This window comes from Arvicanthis niloticus, chromosome Y (genome assembly GCF_011762505.2).
Source record: "Arvicanthis niloticus isolate mArvNil1 chromosome Y, mArvNil1.pat.X, whole genome shotgun sequence".
Taxonomy (NCBI): domain Eukaryota; kingdom Metazoa; phylum Chordata; class Mammalia; order Rodentia; family Muridae; genus Arvicanthis; species Arvicanthis niloticus.
In genome coordinates, this window is record NC_133431.1 from 9,113,488 (window position 1) to 9,140,164 (window position 26,677).

General features: G+C 37.6%; 1 protein-coding gene across 1 annotated transcript in view; it reads right to left on the reverse strand.

Annotated features, from left to right (window-relative positions):
* Positions 1-26,677, reverse strand: part of LOC143437290 (uncharacterized) — a 362,341-nt gene that overhangs the window by 134,567 nt on the left and 201,097 nt on the right. The window contains 2 exon segments of the mRNA XM_076922101.1: positions 533-539; positions 25,567-25,734. Of these exon segments, the coding sequence (XP_076778216.1) occupies positions 533-539; positions 25,567-25,734 (175 nt within the window).

Genomic DNA, 26,677 nt, shown 5'->3' on the forward strand with positions numbered 1-26,677 from the left:
TGGTAGCTTTGGTGTGGGTCTTCTTTATTCTTGGGTGGTTGTTAGCTACCAAACAGTGAGGACAAAGGGAGCAGCCACAGCAATCTGGCTTGAGATGGCTGTATTATAAAATTAACTCTGGAGACCAGCACAGTGAGTCAGTTCTACTTTATTGTTCCAGAAATAAGGTATATGAGGGCATTTATGGGTACAGGTGGAAAGGATTTATTGGTCATAATAGTATACATAATTATCATGTGGGCAGGGAAGCCAGAATGGAACTTGTGTGCTTGAGTTTAAGTAGCTCCACACAGGGACATTCTTTTGATAAGGACAGCCACCTGTGTTCAGGGATATGGTCTAGAAAATTTGAAACAGAGATATGGAATCCCTTAAATAAATAAATAAATAAATAAATAAATAAATAAATTATAAATAAAAAAAGAAATGTAAGACCTTCTGATAAAGGGAGCCCTGCATTTTGAGCTGAGTTCCACTGAGACTTGTGGCATACGAACTTCACACAGGTTTCCAAAACCTTGATTCCTGAAACCATGGATCTTGGCTGTGAGAGAAATTGTATCAAATACTGGAAGCTGATTCAAAATACATACAGCCTAAGACCCTGCCCAGATCTCCAGGTGGTGTCCCATAATTGGCTTGTAAAAGTGTCTTCTAAAGGTCATTCTATTTTGCTATCAGTTTAGCACCTTCAGGGTTACAAGGACTATGGTATTAATGGTAATTAATACCATTAGAATCCATGATCATTGGCCCACTGTCTCACTTCTCTGCTGTGAAATGAGTTCCTTGGTCAGAAGCAATACTGTGTGGAATGCGATTGTGGTGAATGAGGCACTCAGTATGTCCATGGTTCGTTGATTTGGCAGAAGCAATATGTGCATGAAAGTCAAAATCATAAGCAGAATACCTATCTATTCCAGGAAGAAGAAAGCTTTGTTCTTTGCCCAAGAGAAATGATCCAATGTGAGAGGACGACTCTACTGTTGTAGTGGTTCTATATATCTAGTCCTATATTGAAATTTACAACTTAATGTTAAGTAGTCCTAGATTGCAATTTCCCATTCCAAGTTAAATATTCCTATATTGAAATTTACAATTTCCTGTTAACTAGTCCTAGATTGCAATTTTCAATGTAATGTTAACTAGTCCTAGATTGCAATTTACAATTCCAAGTTGACTAATTCTATCCTGCAATTTACGACTCGATATTGATGAGTCCTAGATTGCAATTTCCAATTCCATGTTAACTAGTCTTATATTGAAATTTACAATTCCATGTTAACTAGTTTTAGATTGCAATTTATCAATTTAATGTTAACTAGTCCTATAATGAAAATTTTAATTTAATGTTAACTAGTCCTAGATTGAAATTTACAATTTAATGTTAACTAGTCCTAGATTGAAATTTACAATTCCATGATAATTAGTGCCATATTGAAATTTACAATTCCATGTTAACTAGTCCTAGATTGCAATTTTCAATTTTATGTGAACTAGTCCTATATTGAAAATTCCATTTATTATTAAGTAGTCCTATATTGAAATCTACATTTTAATATGAACTACTCCTGTTTTGAAAATTTCAATTTAATGTTAACTAGTCTTATATCAAAATTTTCAATTTAACATTAAGTAGTCCTATATCCAAATTTCCAATTATTTTTATCTAGTCCTATATTGAATTTTCCAATTTTATGTGAACTAATCCTGTATTGAAATTTGTAATTGAATATTAACTAGTCCAATACTGAAAATTCCAATTTAATATTAACTAGTCCCATAATAAAATTTACAATGTAATTTTAAATAGTCCTACATTGAAATATCCAATTTAGTGTTAACTAGTACTATATTAAAATATAATATTCTTTGATATTTCCAATTTAATATTAACTAATTCTATATTGAAATTTACAATTTAATACTAGGTAAGACTATATTTAAATTTACAATTTAATGTTAACTAATCCTACACTAAAATCGCCAATTCTTTTGTAACTCATCCTATGTTTAAATTTCTAATTATTTTTAAGTAGTCCTATATTGAAATTTACAATTTAATATTAACTAGGCCTATACTGAAAGTTCCAAGTATTTTTAACTAGCCATATGTGGAAATTTCTAATTAACATTAACTAGTCCTATATTGAAATTTCCAATTAAATTTGAACTAGTCCTATATTGAAATTTCCAATTATTTTTAACTAGTCATATATTGAAATTTCCAATTTAATTTGAATTAATCCTATATTGAAATTTCCTATTCAATATTAACTAGTCCTTTATTGAAATTTATATTTTAGGGGGCTGGAGAGATAGCTCATTGTTTAAGAACACTGACTGCTCTTCCAAAGTTCCTGAGTTCAATATTAGCCCAAAAGCTCAGAATACCTGATAGAGTTCACAGACAACATGAAACTCAAGAATAAAGACAAAGGGAGCAGTGGTGGTGCACACCTTTAATCTCAACACTTGGGAGGCAAAGGCAGGAGGATTTCTGAGTTCAAGACTAGCCTGGTCTACAGAGTGAGTTCCAGGACAGCCTGGGCTACACAGAGAAAGGCTGTCTCAAAAAAAAAAGCAAAAAAAAAAAAAAAAAAAAAAAAAAAAAAAAAAAACAAAGAGAGAGAGAGAGAGAATAAGGAAGACAAAAGTGTGGTTTGAGTGGTTCTTCTTAGAAGAGGGAACAAAATACTCATGGGAGCAAATACCAAGACAAAGTGTGGAGCAGAGACTGAAGGAAAGGCCACCCAGAGACTGCTGCACCTGGGGATCTATCCTATATACAGTCAACAAACACAGACAATATTGTGAATACCAAGAAGTGCATGCTGACAGGAGCATGGTACAGCTGTCTCCTGAGAGGCTCTGCCAGAGCCTGACAAATACAGAGGCAGATACCTGCAGCCAACCATTGAATTGAGCATGGGGTCCCCAATGGAGGAGTTAGAGAAAGGACTGAAGGAGCTGAAGGGGTTTGCAACCCCAGAGGAAGAGCAACAATATCAACCAACCAGACCCCCCAGGGCTCCCAGGGACTAAACCACCAACTGAACTGTACACATGGAGAGAACCATGGTTCTATCTGTATATGTAGCAGAAGATAGACTGTTGGGCATCAATAGGAGGAGAGGCCCTCGGTCTTGTGAAGGCTCAAAGTCAGTGTCTTGCTCAGAAGCAGGCTTTCCTGCTGCTTAATAAGAAAACAAAATCTCATCCTGGGAATTATGTGATTTTTCTTTAGCACTGGAGATTTTCTTGGCCTTCTTCTACCAGAGACTTTCCAGATCCATGTGTGACCTCTGCAGCTGGGCTACAAATGTGTATTTAATAATTTTTTAAATCCCAAGGAATTAGAATGAAATAACACATTACAGACCACACCTGTTGTGTAGACTGTTTGTCATAGCTTGTGCTTTTGATTAAAGTGCACAAGAAATCCAGTTTTGATAAAGAAAATGATGAAATATAGATGCAAAAGAGAAAACCCAAAAGCTAAAGTAAATTTAAATTCACCCACAGCAATTAATTTAATATTTTATTATTAACTCTTCTTGTTTTCCAATGCATTTATTCACATCTAAAAACATTAAGTAGAAAGGGATATGTACAGATGTGTGTACTCGCATGACACCTTTTCTAACCAGTTTCAATGAAAATATTTGAGAAGGAAGTAAGACAGGATTTAATTTAACTTAGGCTTGGCTCAAATTCATTATATAGATGAGATGGGTCTTGGTCTTATGATCTTCCTGACTTGTCTGTTGGGTTCTGAGATTAAAGGCATGCATCACCACAGGGAGCAGCATGTTTTCTTTCAACTTCCATGTCTAATAATTGGTTACTGGAACAACCTTTCCCTTTCATCTTCCTTAAAGGAAAGGTGTCTGAAAGCACAGTATGACCTTTTCTAGAAAGAACCTGAGCCAGGACTACTGAGTATCCTCTATCATCTTACTCTCCATTCCATTTCAATCATTGGACACAAATCATAATTACAGCCATCTTGTTGTGGTAAATATTATTTGGGGATTTCTAATCCTAACCATAATCCTAACCCTTAACCTGATCTATCTACATAAACAAACCTACACAAAGTGTAGAAGGAAGAATCCAACCCAAGATTAATGATAGACATGAAAACACAGGTAGTAAATAATCTTGTTATCTGCAAAAGAAGGGAAAGCACACACACACACACACCCCAACAACATGACCGCAACCAGCTGCGGCTGTAACAATAACAGCAACAAGAACAACAAAATATCAGAAGATAACAATCACCACTCATTGACTTTCTCAATATCAATGACCTCAGATGACTATAAAAAGACACAGGCTAACAGAGTGGATGCTAACACAAACTTATCCTTCTATTGCATGTAAGAAATACAGCTTGGGGTGGAGAGGATGGCTCAGTGGTTAAGAGCACTGACTGCTCTTCCATAGGTCTTGAGTTCTATTCCCAGCAACCACATGGTGGCTCACAACCATCTGTAATGGGGTCTGATGCCCTCTTCTTGTGTGTCTGAAGAGAGCAATGGTATACTCATATACATAAAATAAATAAATAAATAAATCATTAAAAAACAATAATAACTGTAAAAGGAAAGAAAGAAAGAAAAAGATAGCTCAACATCAAGGATAAACATTACTTTAGTGTTGTAAAAAGATATTCCAAGCCAATGGTCCAAAGAAGCAAGCTGGTGTAACTATTTTAAAATAGTTTTTAAAAAATCAAAAAAATTGGAGAAAGATACAACATACTCATCAAAGAGAAAAAATTACCATAAATGACATTTCAATTTTTAACATCTATGCCTCAAACACATGGTCACATACCTTCGTAAAAAAAGAGTTTTAAAGTAAAAATCACATGATAACCTTCATACATTATACTGGCAAATTTCAATACTCCATTCTCACCAATGGATAAATTCTCCAGATCAAAATTAAACAGCTAACTGATAGCATGAACATGAATCCAGCTGAAATTCGGTGAACATTCTACCAAAATATAAGAGAATATATTTCCTGCTTAGAACTTCATGAAACTCACTTGTAAACTGAAAACATATTTAGACACATTGTAGGTCTCAATACATAAAGAAAGACAAGCTACCCACAATGTATCTTATCAGACCACCATGGATTACAGCTGGATATCAACAAAACCAGAAAGAACACAAAGCTTACAAACTCATGGAAACTGAACACCTCACTACTGAGTGAAAACTAGGTTAAGACAGAAATAAAGGAAGAAATTAGAGACCTTATAGAAGTCAATGCAAATGAATATGCAAAACGCACAATCTTATGGAATACAAAGAAAATGAAACTGACTCTAAGATGAAAGCTCATAGCACAAAATCCCCACATGAATAAATTGGAGAGCTCTCACACTGGCAATTTAAGAGCATTCTCTAAAATCTAGAATGGAAAGAAGTGAGTGAGCGATGAAGGAAAGAAGTTGACATCAAGATATTGTCAAATTGGGATCAAAATCCATAAAATAGAAAGAGAAGAATACAAAGAATTAATGAAACATGGGGTTGGTTCTTTGAACCTTTTATTAGACAAAATAAAAACACTTATTAAAAGATAGAGAATATCAAAATTAATGAAATCTAAAATAAAAAGGGTGAGAAAATAACAGACAATGAAGAAAGCCAGAGAATGGAAGAGACATAGCTTTAAAATGCCTCTACAACACCAAATTAGAAATTGTAAAAGAAAAGGCTAATCTCAATTTGTTCCACTTACCAAAGTTAAATCAAACTAAGGTAAATAACTTAAAGACACCTAAACACCTAGAAAAAGAGAAGTCATTACAAGTGTGCCAACAAATAGAGGCCAGGGCCATGAGTTTCAGAGTAGAATCCTACCAGATGTCCAAAGAGAAGTTCATGAGAATACTCCTCAAACTATTCAACAATATAGAAAGAGAAGAAACCTTAGCTGATTTTATTTTGTGAGCCCATGGCTACTCAAATATCCAATCAATATAAAGACTCAGCTACAAAAAAGAATTACAAACCATTTTCCCTTAAAACCACAGATGCAAAAATATTTAATACAATGAGTTAAATAAAATAGAAATCATTTTAAAAGATCATCCTCAATGATCAATGAGGCAGGCTCCATTAAAGAGATACAGGAATGCCTTAATATAATGTGCTTAATGTGTAAGAAAATAAAATAAGTGGTCATCTCATTGGATGATCAATAATTTTCTGACAATATTTAATCCCACTTTATGATGAAGTTCTTGGAGTGATTAAGGATACAAGGAACACACCTAAACATAATGTCACTTTACTGCAAACCTATAGCCAACATTAAATAGAGAGACAACAATTAAAATAGAGAGACATGCATATTAATTCCACTAATTCACAAACAAGAAGAGGTGATCCATTCTCTCCATATCTATTTAAAATACTCTCTAAAAGTTTAGCAAGAGCAATAAAACTGAAGAAGATAAAGGTAATAAAGATTAGAAAGGAGGAAGTAAAATTATCAGGGTTTTTCTTTTGTTTTGTTTTGTTTTGTTTTGTTTTGTTTTGTTTTGTTTTTCGAGACGGGGGTTTCTGTGTGTAGCCCTGGCTGTCCTGGAACCAGCAACAGGTGTGGAGAGAGACAAAAAAAAGCCAGAGGGGGAAAATGAATCAAAATCTGCAACTGGCTGGGGGTGGGTACATTTAGCATGCGCCAGAGATCACAAATTGGAGGGTACCAAGGAGTCTAAGGTTGATCTTAGCTGAGATGTATAGCAGTTAGATATGAAAGCCAAAAAGGCAGTCAGGCAGAACCCTCAGAGGAAAGTTAAAGACACCAATGATTCCAAAAATCTTTCTACCCAAAATTTGTACTGTTCACAAGAATACAATCTACAACATAGATTCTGTACAACAGCAAAATAACATTGTTGTTGTTGGTGGTGTTGTTCTAACTTGCTACCCTGCTGCTGTGATTGAATCTTCTAAGAAAAAGCATCTCAGGCAATAAATGTTTGTTGTACATGGTTCTGTCAGATCACAGGCCATCATTTTGAAGCTTAGATTAGAAAATGAAGGCAAAAAGCATGGACAAACACTGTCTCCTGGCTTGCTCTCTTGCTTGCTCACTGTCTCATGCTCAGCCTGCTCTCTCATCCAGCCCAGGACCAATTGCTTAGGGATATTGCCACCCTCAGTGGAAGAGCCTTCCTAATCAATCATCAACACTATCTCTTACAGACATAGCAACCAGCCATTCTGATGAGGGCACGCCCTCAATTGACGTTACTTCAGATGACTGTAGCTCTGAAATGCTGAGAATTTAAGACAACTATGACACAGACACAATAATAAATGAGGAAGTTGTAACAACCAAAAACCAATGAGTTAACCATATCAATTACAGGAAACTCTGACAACACAAGAGGGAATTGGATTTGTGGCTGAGCAAGGACAAAATAGGGAGGGCACCTGGCTCAGAGCAGGGAAGGATACACTGGAATGGGGAGGTCAGAGGCTGTGCTGACCTGGGTGAGTTTCTTTAACCCTCAGTTCCCAGGCCAGTGCTACCAAAGAGGAGGCTAAAACAGCTGGAAGGTGGACAGAAAAGCAGATTGTCCCTCACAACTGGAAATGGCCACCAATAAGACAAGACCTCTTGTCCAAGGAAGATATGCTAATTTTTTGAATGTTGATGAAGAATGAACTTCCATCTGATGACAGCTCCAATTGCAAAACTAGAGTCACATATGACCTAGGCAGAGGGTAGTTCTGGAGGTGGAAAATGAGGTCTTTGTCTTTCTACCCTTTAAAATAAGGTAAACAGAGCCTGATTTTTGCCGTGGATGCTGTCTCTAAGAGCTCTCTATCATGGACTAGTCAATGGGTCTAGGTCCTGTTGTTAAGAAGGATTTAACCCAAGGTGTGGGGCTAGTAACTAAATAGACTAGGGTGGAATCTGTCTCATTTCCTCAGTGAGAGAATGACAAAGTGCCACACACAAAATAGACAGCCACAAGGGGGCAGTAGAGGCTACCCAGCAGATTCCTCCACTTGGACAGAGGAGAAAATGAAGACAGGATGGCAGCTGTGAGCCCTGAAGCAGGGCTCCAAGTCTGCTCTAACCTTCCCAGAAATTAAGACCAGAGAAACACCATCCACTATACCAGGCTCTGGAACATCTTCAAAGCACTTCGGGGCTATGACTCTCCAGCGTATCCACTGTAGCAGGGTTCCAGGTTCAATTTAGTCATCTCCCTCCACAAATACTCAAGACAAATCTGAAAACCAAGGCACACAGACTCATATCTGGCAGACAATCCCCTGACACAGAAACAATGGTGGATATTAAAAACCGGCCTTTCAATCCTTAAGTTGGGAGTCCTGGGTTCTTGGGGTTCTAGTCAATGCACTAAGATGTTATGTCCAAGTCAGAGAGACCCCAATGACCAACAAGGAGCCTATAGCAATGCAAACACATGGAGGTTTTTATTATGAGCTCTGTAATAAGGATTCTTGCTAATCAGCCTCACGTGAGATCGAATCTGAGAGACCAAGTCTAGGGGTGCTGTGTATTTATTGCATTTACAGCAAGATTGGGTCATTAACATACAGGTCTGCAGCTTAATATTTTTTAAACTACATGACTGGCATAATCTGAAGGAACCAATCAAAGGGACAAAATCAACTGACAACCATGATGGGTAGACTAACTTTTTCTTTGTAAGGTGTATTAGTTATCAATATGTAGCTTAACCCTGCAGTTGTACATTGACTGGCTGTTGACAAGAGAGGCTTGTCATAGGATGTTTGCTCAAGTGGACTTTGTGCACTCTCAGAAACAGAATTGATTTGGCTTTACAAACTCATCTTTGTGCCTTTGGTCCTTATTATTGAAACATGCTCCTGTTCAAGCACAAGCCATGCATTTCAGTAGAAAAGGTACTTTGTCCAAAGACCTACCTCACTAACTGTTACTGCACTGTCTGAAACTGTTTTCCTGAGCAGGTACCCCACAGCTCTGGAATCTCAAAATATTAGGGTTTCAAAGGTAACTTCAATATTATAGTTTCTTATTCTAGTATCTGGGATCCACACAAGAGATTGGGTCACTTCATCAGCTCTTCCCTCTGTAGTACACTAGGTTCTGCTTAACCCCACTTTACTGCTGCTGCTGTTCTTTCTGCTCATCCCATGGGACTGGCATCTTCAATATGCTGGGTTCTTCCCCTGCAACTGAGATTCACTGTGTTCCTCTTGTACACTCCCTTCACCATGCCAAGCCTTAACTGCTCTGCATGACAGATTCATTTATGCCTTTAAAACCAGTACCACCTGGGTGATTCTCACACATGATCAACTCCAGGTGCACAACAAGGGACAACCTTGGCTATCTCTGGAACACAGCTTCTTTGTCCTCTTAGAAAACACTCACCAGAAGATTTCACCTCAGTGATGCTGGTTTCTTCTTCATCCCCACTAATTTTTTTTAACTACAGCCAACCATCGTCAATTGTCTCAGTCATCCCTTCTATTCTTTCCTCCCAGAGCCACATGGACAAAGCTGCTGAGTTCCTCTGCTTGCTTGGGCTGGAACATGGCCCCTTCTATTACATCATCACCAGCTTTATATTTTTCAACAAGTTCACTGCCTAAGTTTGCTGTGCTTGAACTTGCTCTGTAGATGAACCTTGAACTCAGATCTACATGGCTCTGTCTCATGAATGCTGGGTAATACATGTATAACACTTTGAGTGTATCTAAGCTTTTCTTTAGCTAAAACTTGTTCTGTACCAGGATGATTGAATCAGAGATCTGCTTGATGCTCATCTCCTGGGATTTAAGGCATGTACCTCCATGCTTGTACTTAAGTACTTTATTTTAGATCTTAAAATGAAAGCCCAGAATAGTAATCACAGTCCATCGATGGTCAGTTTCACACACACTGGTGACCCTTGTGTCCTCATGTAAATGATAACCAGGTGAAAATTGAAAGATATAAAAATTTATAAAGGGTATGGGAAATTTTTATGACCCCTAGAGCTGAGCCAAGCATGTATGCCAGCCGGTTCACTAGCTCCAAGTTCTAGGAACCAGTTGACCACAAAGAAAGCAGAACTAAAATCACAGGTCAGCTGGGTCGTTCCTGGAACTGGCTGACCACAAAGTAGATGGTTGAGCAAGATTACATTCTTGAGAAAAATATGTACAGGATGTTTCCCACATGACCGACTGAATAATGGGTTGGGACTTTTCACTATTTTTATGATGTTCTTCCTTGATTTCCCATTCACCACCGTGGTTTGTGGTTTTTCCATTTAAATTCCCTTCTCCCCCTGGCCTGGATATCAACACCCCTCATTATGAATCTTGACCTCAGCCCGGCTGATTCCTGAAATAAAGCCTCTTTCTGTTTGCTGGCCTCCATCTCCCAAGACTAGAGTGAGGGTCTCCCCTTCTGGGGGTCTTTCAATAATAATGCACAACACAATACAGTTCTCCTTTATACAAGTCTGGGGGCATGTCCATAGGTCCTCCAGCCAGTAATTGGAGGCAGCTCCAGTCATCCCCCAGCCTCAGATTCACAGGGGCCTCCACACGGTCACTGGTAGCCCGGAACATCTGCTTCCACCCGCCTGACACTGTACCTGGAAGCTCCGGTCATCTCCCCATTCTTTGGCAGCGGCTATTGGATCGCGTCCCACAGTTTGTGATTTCAGAAGAAGCCCACTGATGCCATCCGCACCCCTGTGCTCCTCCTGGATCACCACAACAGTGGCAGCATAGGTCTCTGGGCTGGAGGTGAAGGCAATCAGCTCCAAGGGGATCTCCAAACACATGATGTGTGCGCCGGCCCCAAGCCTTCATGGGAAATGTAGTCTCTGGCTGGACGCCATGTTGCTTTTTCCTCACGACATTATGGAATATGTAGTTTGAAGGCCGGCCACCATCTTGGATTGAGTTTGCTAGGCATATGCAGTTAGTTCTCCGACAGCCATCTTGGCACTAGTTCTTATGGGAAATGTAGTCTCAGGCTGGCCACCATCTCTGTGTAGCCCTGGCTGACCTGGAACACACTGTGTAGACTAGGCAGGCCTTGAACTTAGAAATCTGCCTGCCTCTGCCTCCCAAGTGCTGGGATTAAAGGCATGCACCATCAATTATTTATCATTATTGGCTATTGATTACAATTGATTATTGATTATTGGTTAGCATTGACTGCTGAAGTGTAGGTTACCCCAAAAGTAGTTATGGGCCCAGGCTGACCTCAAGCTCACTGACCTCAAGCTCTCCTGTCTTCTCCTCCAAAGCATTGGAGTATTGGAATTCAGGCACCACCACACCTGGCCCCAAAGAGTAATTGTTATTATTATTATTATTATTATTATTATTATTATTATTATTATTATTATTTTGGTTTTTTGAGACAGGGTTTCTCTTTGTATCCCTGGCTGTCCTTGAACTCACTCTGTAGACCAGGCTGGCCTCGAACTCAGAAATCCACCTGCCTCTGCCTCCCAAGTGCTGGGATTAAAGGTGTGTGCCACCACCAACATGCTGAAATAAGTACTTACTAATACCAGTTTTAAAACATAAATAAACAAACGAATCACCTTTGTTTTGTAAAAAAAAAAAAAAAGTAGGGCAAGTACAAAAAACAAAACACCACCCTATTCGAAGTCCTTTATATACGTAGGTTGTCAAAAGAATCTATAGCCCAGATTAAAGGTGGATCTGAACATCTCAAAAGAAGAAGATTAATAAAGGGTTTCTCACTTCAAAAGTTGTAATTAAGAAATATGCCCCACAGCAAGCAGGGTTTGAGTTAGGGTTAGGGGATTAGACAGTCATGGTTAGGATTAGGATAAGTGTTCTTAGAATTAGGTTTAGGAGGTTAGGAAATTAAGAGGTGAGGGTTAGGATTGGGTTAGGCTCGGGGTTAAGGTTATGGTGGCCACCATTATTCTTGATGGCCCCACTGAGTCAATATTATCCCTATTACACAAAGAAGAAATATCAGGCCTACAAGGTATTCATTTCATATCTTAATGGTTTCTTTTATTCTTATTCTGATAGCTTCTCTCTTACTTAGAGAAAGGCTTCTCAAATAACCTAAAGTTTGTCCAGCCATTTGCCTCCAAAACTAGCATACGAACAAAGGAAGAAAAGACTTCAATATTCACAGAACCCAACAGATAATCAAAGGATAAGTTGCCAAGAGCCACACAGCCTGCTGCCAGCAAAGAACATTTATGCTACCCTATGCTGGGTCTCACTGTCAGCTATTTCTGCAGTTAATTTTCCTCTGAGATAAAATGTGCTTCAGTATTCTTCTGCTCTAGACATGTCTGGTTTACTTTATTCCCATCCTAAAAATATGCTTACTAAAGATTTCTATGTGAAGCTTTCACTTGACAATGAAAATTCTGAAAAAGGAATCCCAGACAATCAAAAGACAAAAAGTCATGGCTTATAAATTTTGACTTTTTATTAATTACATGTAGAATATACACATGAGATATGGTTTCTTATTCACATGATGTACTTAATAGCAAATGAATTACAAGTAAATTAAACTTGTTAACTTGATCCTAGTTCATTTTGTTCCTAAAGAAAATAAACTTAAAAATTGATATGAAAGTACAAAAATATATTTAATCAATTTATCCACACAGGTACAATAAATATAAACTTATAATATGGGTCTGAATCTTTCTTTGGAATAGGTAACATGTTTTAAAGAGTTCACTACTCCAAGACCAGAAGATGTTATTAATACTGGACATTGTCCTTACTGATACAAGAATAAAACATCTATGTTTTTAATTATGATATACACATACTTTAAATTTTATGCAGGCATAAACATGTTAATAATTTAAAAGATATTTATGTCTAGTAAAACCTCTTTAAAAACAGATAAATATACAAAGATAGGCAGATCCAGCACAGGGCTTATCTTATCTTCTAAATTAAACCACAACCATTTTCATACCTTCAGCTTTGTTGAATTAAAATAATCACAGCAGGGCTTTTTAATTGTTACTAAGCCTCTATCAAAACAAAACAAAACAAAACAAAACAAAACAAAACAAAACAAAAACCCATGGCATGGCTGGCCAGTATTTGTACAACTTGGAAAGGGAATAACTGTGTACGTAATGTAAATTTGTCTCCAGATATACTGAGTAAAGTATTTTTATTTTTTTTTATTTTTTTATTTTTTATTTTTATTTATTTATTTATTTATTTTTGGTTTTTCGAGACAGGGTTTCTCTGTGTATCCCTGACTGTCCTGGAACTCATTATGTAGACCAGGCTGGCCTCGAACTCAGAAATCCGCCTGCCTCTGCCTCCCAAGTGCTGGGATTAAAGGCATGCGCCACCACCTCAGTATTTTTAATGTGACTGATTGCAGGATGTCTACAGTCTCATAAGGAACAATTTGTCAGTTTTCTGTATGTAAAACCACTTATCTCATTGTTATCATAGGGTGAACTATGATAATTTTTAAATTCGGTGCCAATGAGAACTTAGAAAGAGGAGATATAAATTGCTTACTTCCCACTCCTGAATAAATATTTTCACAAAAGATTGTGAATTTTTTCTGTTAAGCCTATTGTACCTTATGGTGTTAACATTTATAAAATGTTAAATTACCTAAATGGCTTTAATAAAAGAGTTATATATAGATTACGATGGAAATTTTCCAAATGAGAAGAAAAGAAAGCATACAAAGCCGATGGAAGTATTTTAGGCACTTAGATCATAAATGTTTAGGGAAAAACTTATGGGATTAAAGTATTTGTCTTCAGATCAACATTTATGAAAAACTGTGTATAATCTAAGTTTTGTTCTATCCTATGTCCAGTCTACATTGAGGAGAGTCAGAATACAGGGATGATTCTCTCAGAGCTTCTATGGGAAGTCACACTCAGTCCAAGCAAGGATATGGAGTAATGTTCACAAAGAGGGAAAATAGGACAAAGAAAACCTTGAATATACAGAGATTCTTCAGAAGATCAAGTGATGACCTAGACAAGAAATTTCAATAGACCTTAACAGAAGATCAACAGAAGTTGATTTTGCTAAATGTGGAATTTTAAGCCGGCATGTATGACTATGATCACTTTCAAAATGCAGTGTGACTCTTTAGCAAGTGAAGGGACAAGAGTCCTCAAAAATTATGTTTGATCTTGTGACATGTTACTTAGAAAATAAATTCTTACTCCTGATTCTCTTTGTCATATATAGATGCATCTCAATATCCCAGATGAAAGAAAAGTCCCTGGAATACTTCAGCATGGCAGGGTCTATATACAGCTGAGAAAAACTAACAAGCTTATTAAATACTGAGGTCAAATCTAAAACCTATACTCAGCAAATATGAAAGACCATCTCAGTATGAAAGAGAACTTCTCAATAATAGATTGTGTTCGTTGTTACACTAACTATGCATGCTTCCTGATTTAAATGATCACAGGAGTTTCTACCATCAAATGCACAGATTTATAGAATTATTCAAATATCCTGTCTCATGCTATTGAACTTCAACTCTCTTTTCTTATAATGCAGCAGATACATGTGCTTCATGTGCACAGGGAATCCAGAATGCAACTTGTGTGCTAAGTTTAAGCAGCTCTGCAAAAAGATATTTATTAGATAAGGACAGCCACCTGTGTTCAGGGACATAATCCAGACAAAGTCAGGCAGAGAAATGGAAGCCCTGCTGATAAAGGGAGCCCTGCATTTTGAGCTGAGTTCCACTGAGCCTTGTGGCCTGCAACATTCACACAGGTTTTCCAAAACCTTGATTCCTGAAATCATGGATCTTGGCTGTGAGAGAAACTGTATCAAATACTGGAAGATGAGTCAAAATACATACAGCCTAGGACCCTGCCCAGCTCTCCAGGTGGCTGTCCCATAACCAGCTGTGTAAAAATGTCTTCTAAAGGTCATTCTATTTTACTATTAGTTCAGCAGCTTTATGGCAACAAGGAATATGGTATTAATGGTAATCAATACCATTAGAATCCATGACCATTGTCCCACTGTCTCACTTCTCTGCTGTGAAATGAGTTCCTTGGTCAGAAGCAATACTGTGTGGAATGCGGTTGTGGTGAATAAGGCACTCAGTATGTCCATGGATCATGGATTTGGCAGAAGCAATATGTGCATGAAAGTCAAAATCATAAGCAGAATATGTATCTATTCCAGGAAGGAGAAAGCTTTGTCCTTTGCCCAAGAGAAAAGATCTGATGTAGTCAACCTGCCACCAAGTCACTGGCTGGTCAACCCAGGATACAGTTCCATATCTAGGGCTCAGTGTTGGTCTCTACTGCTGGTAGATCTGGAAATCACCAGCAGATGTGGCCATGTCAGGCTTGGTGAGAGGACGACGCTACTGTTGTATCCATGAATAAACCCCACTGCGTCCACCATGGACACTATGTTCATGGTCCCATTGGAAAATGACAGATATAGCTGAGGACACAGCTGACTTCCCACAGAATATATCACTCTAACTACTTGGTTACTGAGTGTATACTCAGCTAAACTTAACTTTTGATCAGCATTTACATGGGACACTATCAATTACTGATTATCATGACTATTGATCACTTTTGGTTATTGACTAGTATTGATTATTGGCCATTGATTAGTATTGATTATTTATTAACAGGATGATCAATCGTTACTCCATCACTGTCACTCACCTGCCTCTGCCTCCTGAATGCTGGGATTAAAAGTGTGCACCATCAGTTATTGAACGTTATTGGTTATCAATTAGAATTAATAATTATGGATTACCATTTATTGATTATTGATCAGCATTGATTATTGACAGTTATTTCATCACCAACCTCCTTCTGCATCTGCCTCGGTATTGATAATTATTGATTATCTTTTATTGATTATTGATTATAGATCAGCATTGATTATTGATAGTTATTCTATCGCCATCATTCCCCTGCCTCTGCCTCCCAAGTACTGGGATTAAAGGCGTGTTCCACCACTGCCCGGCTTCTTTGACCATTGTGAGAGATCTATCCACATACTTCTTCCTTTTATATCTTTCTCAACAATATTCTAATCGTTCCGTCTCCAAGTCTCTGAGAGTTAAGCCGTCCCACTGTTTATAGCTGATGATTCAATGAATAATCACACATTTCCCAACAAATGCATGAGCATGACCACTGCATGAAGCTCTGAACTGTGGTGATTTCCCTTTACTGCTGTCTTTCAGGATTGTCCAAGAAACATGTTTTCATGCTGCAGTCGTTCACTTTTGAATGGGGCCTGCATAACAGGCAGAACCCTTAGTAAAGCAGGACCTAGTTATTTCTTCCTTAGTCATTTGATGATAGGGCCTGTACCAGGAAGTCCTAGGTGCATGTATAATACCAGGGGCATTGTACAGGAATAGACACTACAGGCTTCTAGGCAACTCAGGTACCTAGCATTAGTTTCCAAGTTGCCCCCTCCCCAGCAAAACCCAAGCCTATCTCTACTCTCTAGGCTAATCCCAAACAATACTAGAGTTTTCAAGGTACACCCTCAACAATACCAGGGTCTCCAGGTTATTCCCCCAACAAACCTGCCCCTAGGGTTACAAGACAATGCCTAACAACCACTAATGCAGAGGGGAGGTGAAGTTAAGTTTATGATGTGACTCCCAGCACCAGACAATTATGTTAAAGGCCACAGCAGCTTTCCAATTAGATGCTTGCACACATACTTTCTACTTGCTGCTTACAATTAAACTTTTCCCTGATAGATATTTGAGGCTCCACCATGACCAAAAAAGTCTTGGCTGATGCTGGTGCATTGGGGATGGAGGCAAGCTAGCTCAAATAGAAGAAAGACCCTGCTGGGTGTTGCATCAGATCAGCTCCTGTGTGTTTTCATTTTGGGGATCACTAACATTTCCCTGGCATGGCATGTTCAATTTCTACTAACATGGAATAGCAGGCCAAGACAGTTCTTTTCAAGGGAGGATAGTTGGATAGAGTTGCTGGTAGAGCCTTGCCTCAATATTCAAAATCTATGATTCACAATAAACAGCTGTCAAAGGCTCCAAACAACATTCTTTGCAGCACTGAGCAGAAAAGAAAGGATTGGGTGCTCAAAGTAATTTTCAATTACATACAGAGGCAAGCCTCAGATACAGGCAACATTCCTATAAAAAGAAATAAATAATAAGAAGGAGTTTGAAAAAGTGGAAAAATTCTTTTAAAAAGATTTATTTTATTTTGAGTACACTGTTGATGTCTTCAGACACACCAGAAGAGGGCATTGGATCCCATTACAGATGGTTGTGAGCCACCATGTGGTTGCTGGGAATTGAACTCAGGACCTCTGGAAGAGCAGTCAATGCTCTTAACCACTGAACAATCTCTCCAGCCTGGAAAGAAATTCTTAATGACTTGGGATTGAAGGCAAATGAGAACCAAAAAGAGAGTATAGCAGTATTGCATTTGAAATCAATAATTGACTTTTAAAACAAATATATGTAGAATGAATTAGGTAGCATTCCTTCTGTTTCTATTTTGTGGAATTGTCCAAGGTGTATTGGTCTTAGCTCTTCTTTGAAGGTCTGGTAGAATGCTGCACTAAAACTACCTAGTCCTTGCCTTCTGTTGGACATGAGGTTTATAATGCCTGTTTTGATTTCCTAAGGGGTTATACTATAGTTTAGATAATTTACCTTATCTTGATTTAGCTTAAGTGTATGGTATCTGTCTAGATAATTATCCTTTTCTCTGGCTACACATTTCATCTAGATTTTCCAGTTTATAGAAAGAACTAATGATTTTTAAAAATTTCCTCAGTTTCTCCTGTTAGGCCTCCCTTTTCACCTCTGATTTTGTTAATTTGGATACTGTCTCTGTGCTCTCTGGTTAGTCTGGCTAATGGCTTTTCTATCTTATTGATTTTGTCAAAGAACCAGCTCTTGGTTTTTTTGAGTCTGTGCACTGTCCTCTTTGTTTGTAATTGGTTCATTTCTGCCCTGAGTTTGATTATTTCCTTAAATAATCAAAAGGTCTATGTCTCTTAGGTGTGTTTACTTCTGTTTGTTCTAAAGCTTTCTTGTGTGCTCTGAAGTTTCTCCTGTAGGATCTCTCTGATATATTTATGAGGGCACTTAGTGCTATGAACTTTTCTCTTACCACTGATTTTATTTTACTGTGTCGCATGTTTGGGTATGTTGTGTTTTCATTCTCATTGACTTCTAGAAAGTATTTTATTTTTTATTTCTTCCCTGAGCAAGTTATCATTGTGTAGAATGTTGTTCAGTATGTGGCTTTCTGATGTTTTTGTTATTATTGAAGTCCAGGTTATTCTGTACTGATTTCATAAGATGCATGAGAATACTTCAGTCTTCTTGTATCTGATGAGGCTTGATTTGTGACAGATTTTTTTGTCGATTTTTTGAGACTTTGATTTTCTGTGTAGCCTTGACTGTCCTGCAACTCACTCTGTAGACCAGGCTGGCCTGGAACTCAGAAATCCACCTGCCTCTGCCTCCCAAGTCCTGGGATTAAAGGAGTGTGTCACCACTGCCCGAAGATTTGTGGTAGATTACATGGTCAATTTTGGAGAAGATGACATGAGATGCTGCAGAGAAGATATATATATAATTGTATGTCTCCCTTTTCATTTATGATTTTGGTAATTAGGATATTGTCAATGTGTCCTTTTATTACTTTGGCTAAAAGTTTTCCTATCTTGTTGATTTTCTTTATCTATTCTCTCTCTCTCTCTCTCTCTCTCTCTCTCTCTCTCTCTCTCTGTCTCTCTCTCTCTCTCAGGTGAAATGTTTCATATGTAAGAGTCAGAGGAAAAATTTAATGAGGTGAAAAGGATGGCAACCCCATAGGAAGAATAACAGTGTCAACTAACCTGGACACTTTAGGGATTCCAGAGTCTAAGCCAAAAACCAGGAAGCATATAGGGGATGGTTCATTGCCCCAGGCATGTGTGCAGCAGAGGACTGCCTTGTCTGGCCACAATGGGAGAGGATGTACTTAACCCTGTAGAAGCTTGATGCCCCAGGGAAAAGGGAAGCTGGTGGAGATGAGGTGTTGGTGGGTGGGCAGGTGTGAGAGAAACCTCTCAGAGGCAGCAGGGAGGAAGATGGGGAGAAGACCTCAGGGAAGAGGGACCAGAAAGGGAGGCAACTTTGGAATGTAAAAAAAAATTTTAAAATTTAACTAAAAAGAAAAAATAGAAATAGAATTGAAAAAATATATATCTACATTGAGTTTGAAAAAGAGCAGATGGCTTCCTGGCAGAGAAAGTGGCATTAATTCACTACTCTTTGACCTGGCTGCTATGTGCAATGTTAGCTTCTGTGATCTGTAACATGACACACACAGTTACAGCCAATGACCTGTGTCTCAATCATCTGACCTGACTTAACACTGAAAGTGCATTGGACAGATCTCCAAAGTTGGAAATTCAACATTTTGTCGATTATGCTAAAGTTCCAAAATTATACCTATTAATCTAGTTTGTCTTCATTCACCTGATCTGAATAAATACACACTGGCAAATTAAAAAATTAATCCCCTGTCACCACAAGTTTTTTTTTTTTAAATTTGGTAATGGTGATTCCAGTGTTAATGATTGGAAGTGACATTATTAAAACCATCATCACAACAAACGTAACTTATTTTAAAAAGTGCTTCACTTGCCTCTCTGTCCAATTTAAGGAGAAAAAAACAATCATGGCATTAATCAAACATTGGGTTAAATGTTAGCTGAATACTTCATGGAATCTATCATCATAAACCCTATGGTGGGTCCCACCATAAATTTCATTGTGTGAACACAAACTACTTTATATTAAGTACATTGACATAAAATGGACCTTTTCTCTTCCAGAAATTATAGCCACATTCCATTCCATGATGTTTGTACTTGATCATGTAATAAGGACTAACATATATCACCCACAAGTTAATGAGTGTGAGCCCATTTATATTGCCAAAGAAGGTCTTAGATAATCCAACAACACAGCTGAAGTACAAGAAAAAGGCTTTGAAACCAACTGCATGAAGATGATGAAGGCCCTTAAAGTAGAAATGACTATTTAACTTAAAGAAATTCAGAAAAACACAAACAGTTGGAGTAAATCAATAAATACTTCAAAGACAGCAGAAAAACACAAACAAAAAAGTGGAAGAAACCAATCAATCTTATAAATAAAGGCAAGAGCTGGGCAGTGGTGGCACACACCTTTAATCCAAGCACTTGGGAGGCAGAGGTAGGTGGATTTTTGAGTTTGAGGCCATCCTGGTCTACAGAGTGAGTACCAGGATAACCTGGGCTATACAAAGAAACCCTGTTTCAAAACAAATGAAAATAAATAAATAAAGCCAAGAAAAACAAACCAAGATTAGAAGGAAATAGAAACAATAACAAAATCACAAACTGAGGGAATGATGGAAACAAACCTTTAAGACTGCAAAGAAGAACTACGGAGGCAAGATTCACAAACAGAATACAGAGATGAATGACAAATCTCAAGCAATGAAGATACAATAGAAGGTATGGAAATATCACACAAAGAAAATGTTAAACATAAAACTTCCTGACATAAAATATCCAGAATATCTAGGACACTGTGAAAGGATAAAATATAAGGATACTAGGACTAGAGGAAAAACAATATTAGATCAAATTCTCAGAAAATAATGATAACAAAATCTTAGAAGAAAAATTTCCAAAATAAGGAGGGAGGTGCCTATCAAAGTAAAAGAATCATGAAAACACCTAACAGAATGGACCCTAAAATGAAGTCTCTTTCGTGTACAATAATCAAAACATCCAGCACAAAGAAAAAATACTAAAAGCTACAAAGATCAAAAGCCAATAAACATATAAATGAGGATATTTTAAATTTGCAGATGATCTTCAAGGAAATTAACTATACACATGAAAATATAGGTCGTAAATAATCTTGTATTATCTGCAAAAGAAAGGAAAACACACAATTACCCCAACACCAGCACCACCACCAGCAGCAGCAACAACAAAATACAAGGAGTTAACAATCACTGTTCATTGACTCTCTCAGTATCAATGATCACAGTTCACCAGTAAAAAGACAAAGGCTAACCAAATAGATGCTAGTAAAATCTATCCTTCAATTGCATACAAAAACTATAGCTCAACATTGAGAATAGCATCAATTCCAGGTAATGAAACGTAAAAAGATTTTCCAAGCAGATGGACCAAAGGAGCAAGCTGATGTAGTCACTTTAAAATATAGCAAAATCAATTTTGAACAAAATTAATCAAATGAATTGGAGAAAGACACTACAAATTCCTCAAGTTCAAAGTATGTTTTGAGTTTTATACAATCATGTAACTGTAATCCCCTACATCATCAAAGACAAATAGCATATCATATCCATCCAAATTCACAGGACGTACTTCACTATCCTTAAATGCCATTGTGAGGAAATACTGGGCTAAAAGAAGACCAAAAGCCAACAAGGAAATCTCCAAACTGCATCTTCATGTCTGATCTCAAAGCATTCTTCAGATCTCCAACTCCTTCCTGCTTTGCTCACTACAACACAATTCTTTCTCTTTGGCTGGTTTTATTCCCTAAAACTGTTTACCTGAGCAGGTACCCCACAGCTCTGGAATCTCAAAGTATTAGGGCTTCAAAGGTAACTTCAATATTACAGCTTCTTGTTCCAGTATCTGGGATCCACTCAGGATCATCTGCGCTCCTCAAAAGAGATCTGCTCACTTCTGCTGCTCGTCCATCTATTCCACTCTAGGTTCTACTTGACTCCACTTTACTGCTGCTGCTGTTCTTTCTGCTCATCCCATGGGACTGACATCTTCAATACACTGGGTTCTTCTGCTGTAACTAAGAATCACTGCATTGCTCTCCTACACTCTCTTCACAGGGCCAAGTCTTAGCTGCTGTGCATGACAGATTCATTTATGCCTCTGAAACCAATACCACCTGGGTGATTCTCACACATGATCAACTCCAGGTGAACAACAAGGTACAAACTTAGCTACCTCTGGAACACAGCTTCTTTGTCCTCTCAGACAACACTTCTGAGAAGATTTCACCTTAGTGATGCTGGTTTCTTCATCACCACTAATATTTTAACTATGGCTAACCAGCATCAATTGTCTCAGTCAGTCCTTCTATTCTTTCCTCTAAAAGCAGAGTCACATGGACAAAACTTCTGAGTTCCTCTGCTTGCTGGGGCCCAAACATGGCCCCTTCTATTATATCATCACCAGGTTTCTATTTTGCAACAACTTCACTGCCTAAGCTTGGCTGTCCTTGAACTCACTCTGTAGATAAAACTTGAACTCAGATCTGCATTGCTCTGTCTCCTGAATGCTTGAATATAATGTGTGCAACACTTTGCCCATACCTAAGCTTTTCATTACCTAAAACTTGTTCTGTACCAGGATGACTTGAATCAGAAATCTGCTTGACTCTGATCTCCTGGGATTTAAGGCACAACCACCATACCTGGACCTAAGTATATCCTATATCCTTTTAGATTTTAAATTGAAAACCCAGTATAGTAACCACAATCTGTCCATTGTCATTTTGACACATACTTGTACCTTCTTATGTGCACATAAAAACAATAACCAGTTAATAATAATGCCTAATATTATACAGTTCTTATGCATAGAACATCACATCTATATATTTAGGTGGATGGAATCTTGCCATAATATCACCATTTCTTTAATACCATTGTGTATCTTTGATCATAAAATTTAGCTTCATTCAACTTCCTGGTGAGATTTTCTCTTTGAGCCTAACATTTTATATTTTTCCTTTTTAAGATTACTAAGCATGATCAAAACAAACACCCTGAGAGAAAACACAGGCCAAAGACTATGCGTGGCTTTCCTGAGATTTCCTTCTCAATGCAATTAACAAAGTAAACCTCTTTACCTTAAGATGAGAGCAAAAGACAGTAACATTCTTCATCAAAACATTATAAAAATTATATACAAAATGCAAATCACCCTTAGCGCATATGTGTTGTACTAGGACCCCCCATGAAGTTCCACTTAATGCATGTACAAATCCAAAGTCTAAAAACCCACATTGCTTCCAACAAAAGCATGGTCAGGCCTACCAATAAGAATACTTAAGCCTGGGGTACCAACTTCTGTCTTAGAATTTCCATTGCTAAGAAGAGACACTGTGACCAAGGCAACTGTTTTAAAGGCAAATAGTTAATTCAGTCTGTTTTACACTTTCAAGTGTTTAGTTCATGACCAACATAGCAGGAAGAATGTCAGCATGCAGGCAGCCATGATGCTGGAGAAAGAGCTGAGAGTTTTGCTTCTCATTTTCATGAGAAGGCATCTAGGAAGAGACTGTCTTCCAGCCAGGTGGTAGGAGAGTCTTTGTACTGGCCGGAGCTCCAAAGACCACCACCCTAGGAGTTCACTTTCTTCAAAACAGTAATATCTACTCCCACAAGGCCAAACATACTAATATTGTCACTTCTTAGGGACAAGCATATTTAAATCACCACAGTATATTCCTACTTTAAATTCTTTCTTACATTTAAATATGAATAGGACATGTAGACGCTTTACCACATTGATTACTTTCAGAAGGTTTCTCTCTAGTATGTGTTGATGTTTCTATTCAGAGAATACTGTGGCATGTAAAGGATTTTCCAAATTGAGTACATTCACAAGAATTCTGTGCAATTTGTGGTCTTTTATCTCTTTGGAGACTACAGTGATAGGCTTTTCCACATTTGTCACATTCATAAGGTTTCTCTGAAAAGTAAGTTACTTGAAGTATTTGGAGAGTACAATGTCATGCAAAGACTTTACCTCATTCATGGCATTCATGCAGTTTCTCTACATTATGTGTTCTTTTATGTATCTGGTGATGCCTGTGACATGCAAGGGCTTAGCACCTTGATGACACTGAGTCACTCTCTTGAATGTGTTCCATTATATAGTCGCAGATAAAACTGAATTGTCAGTTTTTCCACAGTGATTACATTAATGAGGCTTCTCTCCAGTGTGATTTCTTTGTGTGTGTGTAAAGAATTCTGACATGCAAAGTCTTTACCACATTGTGAATATTCAAGCAGGTTTCTCTCTGGTATGTGACCCCTCCTGTCATTGCAGATGACTGTGACTTGCAAATGCTTTACAACACTGATTATATTCATGAGGCTTCTATCCAGTACATGTTTTTTTTATAATAATGGAGATGCTAAAGTTCTGAAAAGTCTTTACCATGTTGATCACATTCATGAGGTTTCTTCAAATGTGGGATCTTTTATGTTTTTGAGATTAGTGGGACATGCAAAGGCTTTAGCTCAAAGATTACATTCATAGTTCTGTCCAATACAGGTTCTTTTATGTTTTGGAAAAAATCTTTATAGAAAGACTTTTACCACTATAAAGTCCTCACAAAAGGGAGGAACTCCCCCCACCCAAGCCTCAGGAATTCATGGTCACCCAATAACTCACAAGACACAGAAGTTGATGTAATCAGCAAGAGGTATATTTTGACCAACATGCTGAGGTCAAGACCCAGAACCCATGCAGGGGCAGTGGGGTTTGACCCCGAGCTTTGGAGGCACAGGGAATTTAAAGGCAAAACCACAAGGAAAAAACCATGATCCAGGGGGAGTCAAGGGGGGTTATTGGAAAGCACCTGTGGAAAGTCCCAGCATATTATTCAGTTTGTGACAGGGTCTAAGTAACAGTCAGGGAGGATATTCTGTATAGACTATTCTCAACAGCCTATTCATACTCAACCATCTTGTGGTCAGCCAAATTTCTGAAACACAGAGTTCACGAATGAGCTGACCTGTATTCTTGGTTCTGCTCAGCATGTGAGAAATTTTTGAAAAATTTTAACACTTTCACCACAATGATTACATTCATATGTTTCTTTCCAATATGGGTTGTTTTATGGTTTTGGAGACAAAAATTTTCTAAAAAGGCTTTTACCATATTAATTACATTCACACAGTTTCTCTCCAGTATGTGAACATTTATGTCTTTGGAGAATTTTCAATTATAAATGATTTTTTCCACATTGATTACATATCTAAGAATTTTCTCTGGTATGGATTTTTAATGATATTGCAGATGACCCAGTTGTGTAAAGCCTTTACCATACTGATTACATTCATAAGGTTTCTCTCTAGTATGGGTTTTTTATTATATGGGAGATAACTGGAACTTGTAAAGTCTTTGCCACATTGATTACATTCATAAGGTTTCTACCCAGTATGTGTTCTTTTATGACTTTGGAGATTACTGTGTTGTGAAAAGGCTTTACCACATTGATTACATTCATAAGGTTTCTCTCTAGTATGTGTTCTTTTATGACATTGGAGACTACTGTGACATGAAAAGGCTTTACCACATTGATTACAATCATAAGGTTTCTCTCCAGTATGTGTTCTTTTATGTCTTTGGAGATTACTGTGATCTGAAAAGGCTTTACCACATTGATTACATTCATGAGGCTTCTCTCCAAGATGTGTACTTTTATGACTTTGGAGATGACTGTGACATGAAAAGGCTTTACCACATTGATTACATTCACAAGGTTTCTCTCCAGTATGTGTTCTTTTATGATATTGGAGACTACTGTGTTGTGAAAAGGCTTTACCACATTGATTACAATCATAAGGTTTCTCTCCAGTATGTGTTCTTTTATGTCTTTGGAGATTACTGTGATCTGAAAAGGCTTTACCACATTGATTACATTCACGAGGCTTCTCTCCAAGATGTGTTCTTTTATGACTTTGGAGATTACTGTGTTGTGAAAAGGCTTTACCACATTGATTACATTCATAAGGTTTCTCTCCAGTATGTGTTCTTTTATGAATTTGGAGACTACTGTGACATGAAAAGGCTTTACCACATTGATTACATTCATGAGGCTTCTCTCCAAGATGTGTTCTTTTATGACTTTGGAGATTACTGTGTTGTGAAAAGGCTTTACCACATTGATTACATTCATAAGGTTTCTCTCCAGTATGTGTTCTTTTATGAATTTGGAGACTACTGTGACATGAAAAGGCTTTACCACATTGATTACATTCATGAGGCTTCTCTCCAGTATGTGTTCTTTTATGTCTTTGGAGATAACTGTGATATGAAAAGGCTTTACCACATTGGTTATATTCATAAGGTTTCTCTCCAGTATGACTTCTTTCATGCCTGCAACAGTAATGGGCACATGTGTAAGCTTTACCACATTTATTAGCCTGATCAATCATTTTATCCATATGAATAAATTTTACAGTTGGTCTCATAATAAAGAACACTCAGATTTTATGCTTTTTATCACCTTGATGTTCACTGTTGTACTTGAAAATACCTGTGATAGTAAGAGTATTTACTACATGGCTCACATTTATAACATCCTTTTTCTATATGAGATTTCTACATGATGCATTCATAGGTCAGAATAAAATGGAACAACTAAGAGCATTAAAACTCTGATTGCATACTTAGTTTTTCCTGTAGTGTGCATCGCACCACAACAGCACTGTGAAACAGGATGAACAGAAGAACTGCAAACTTCTAGTACCCATAAAGATTTTCTGCAGTGTGAATTTGGGTAAAGTCAGAAAACCAATTAATTGTAAACACCTATCATATTCAGAAAGTCTACC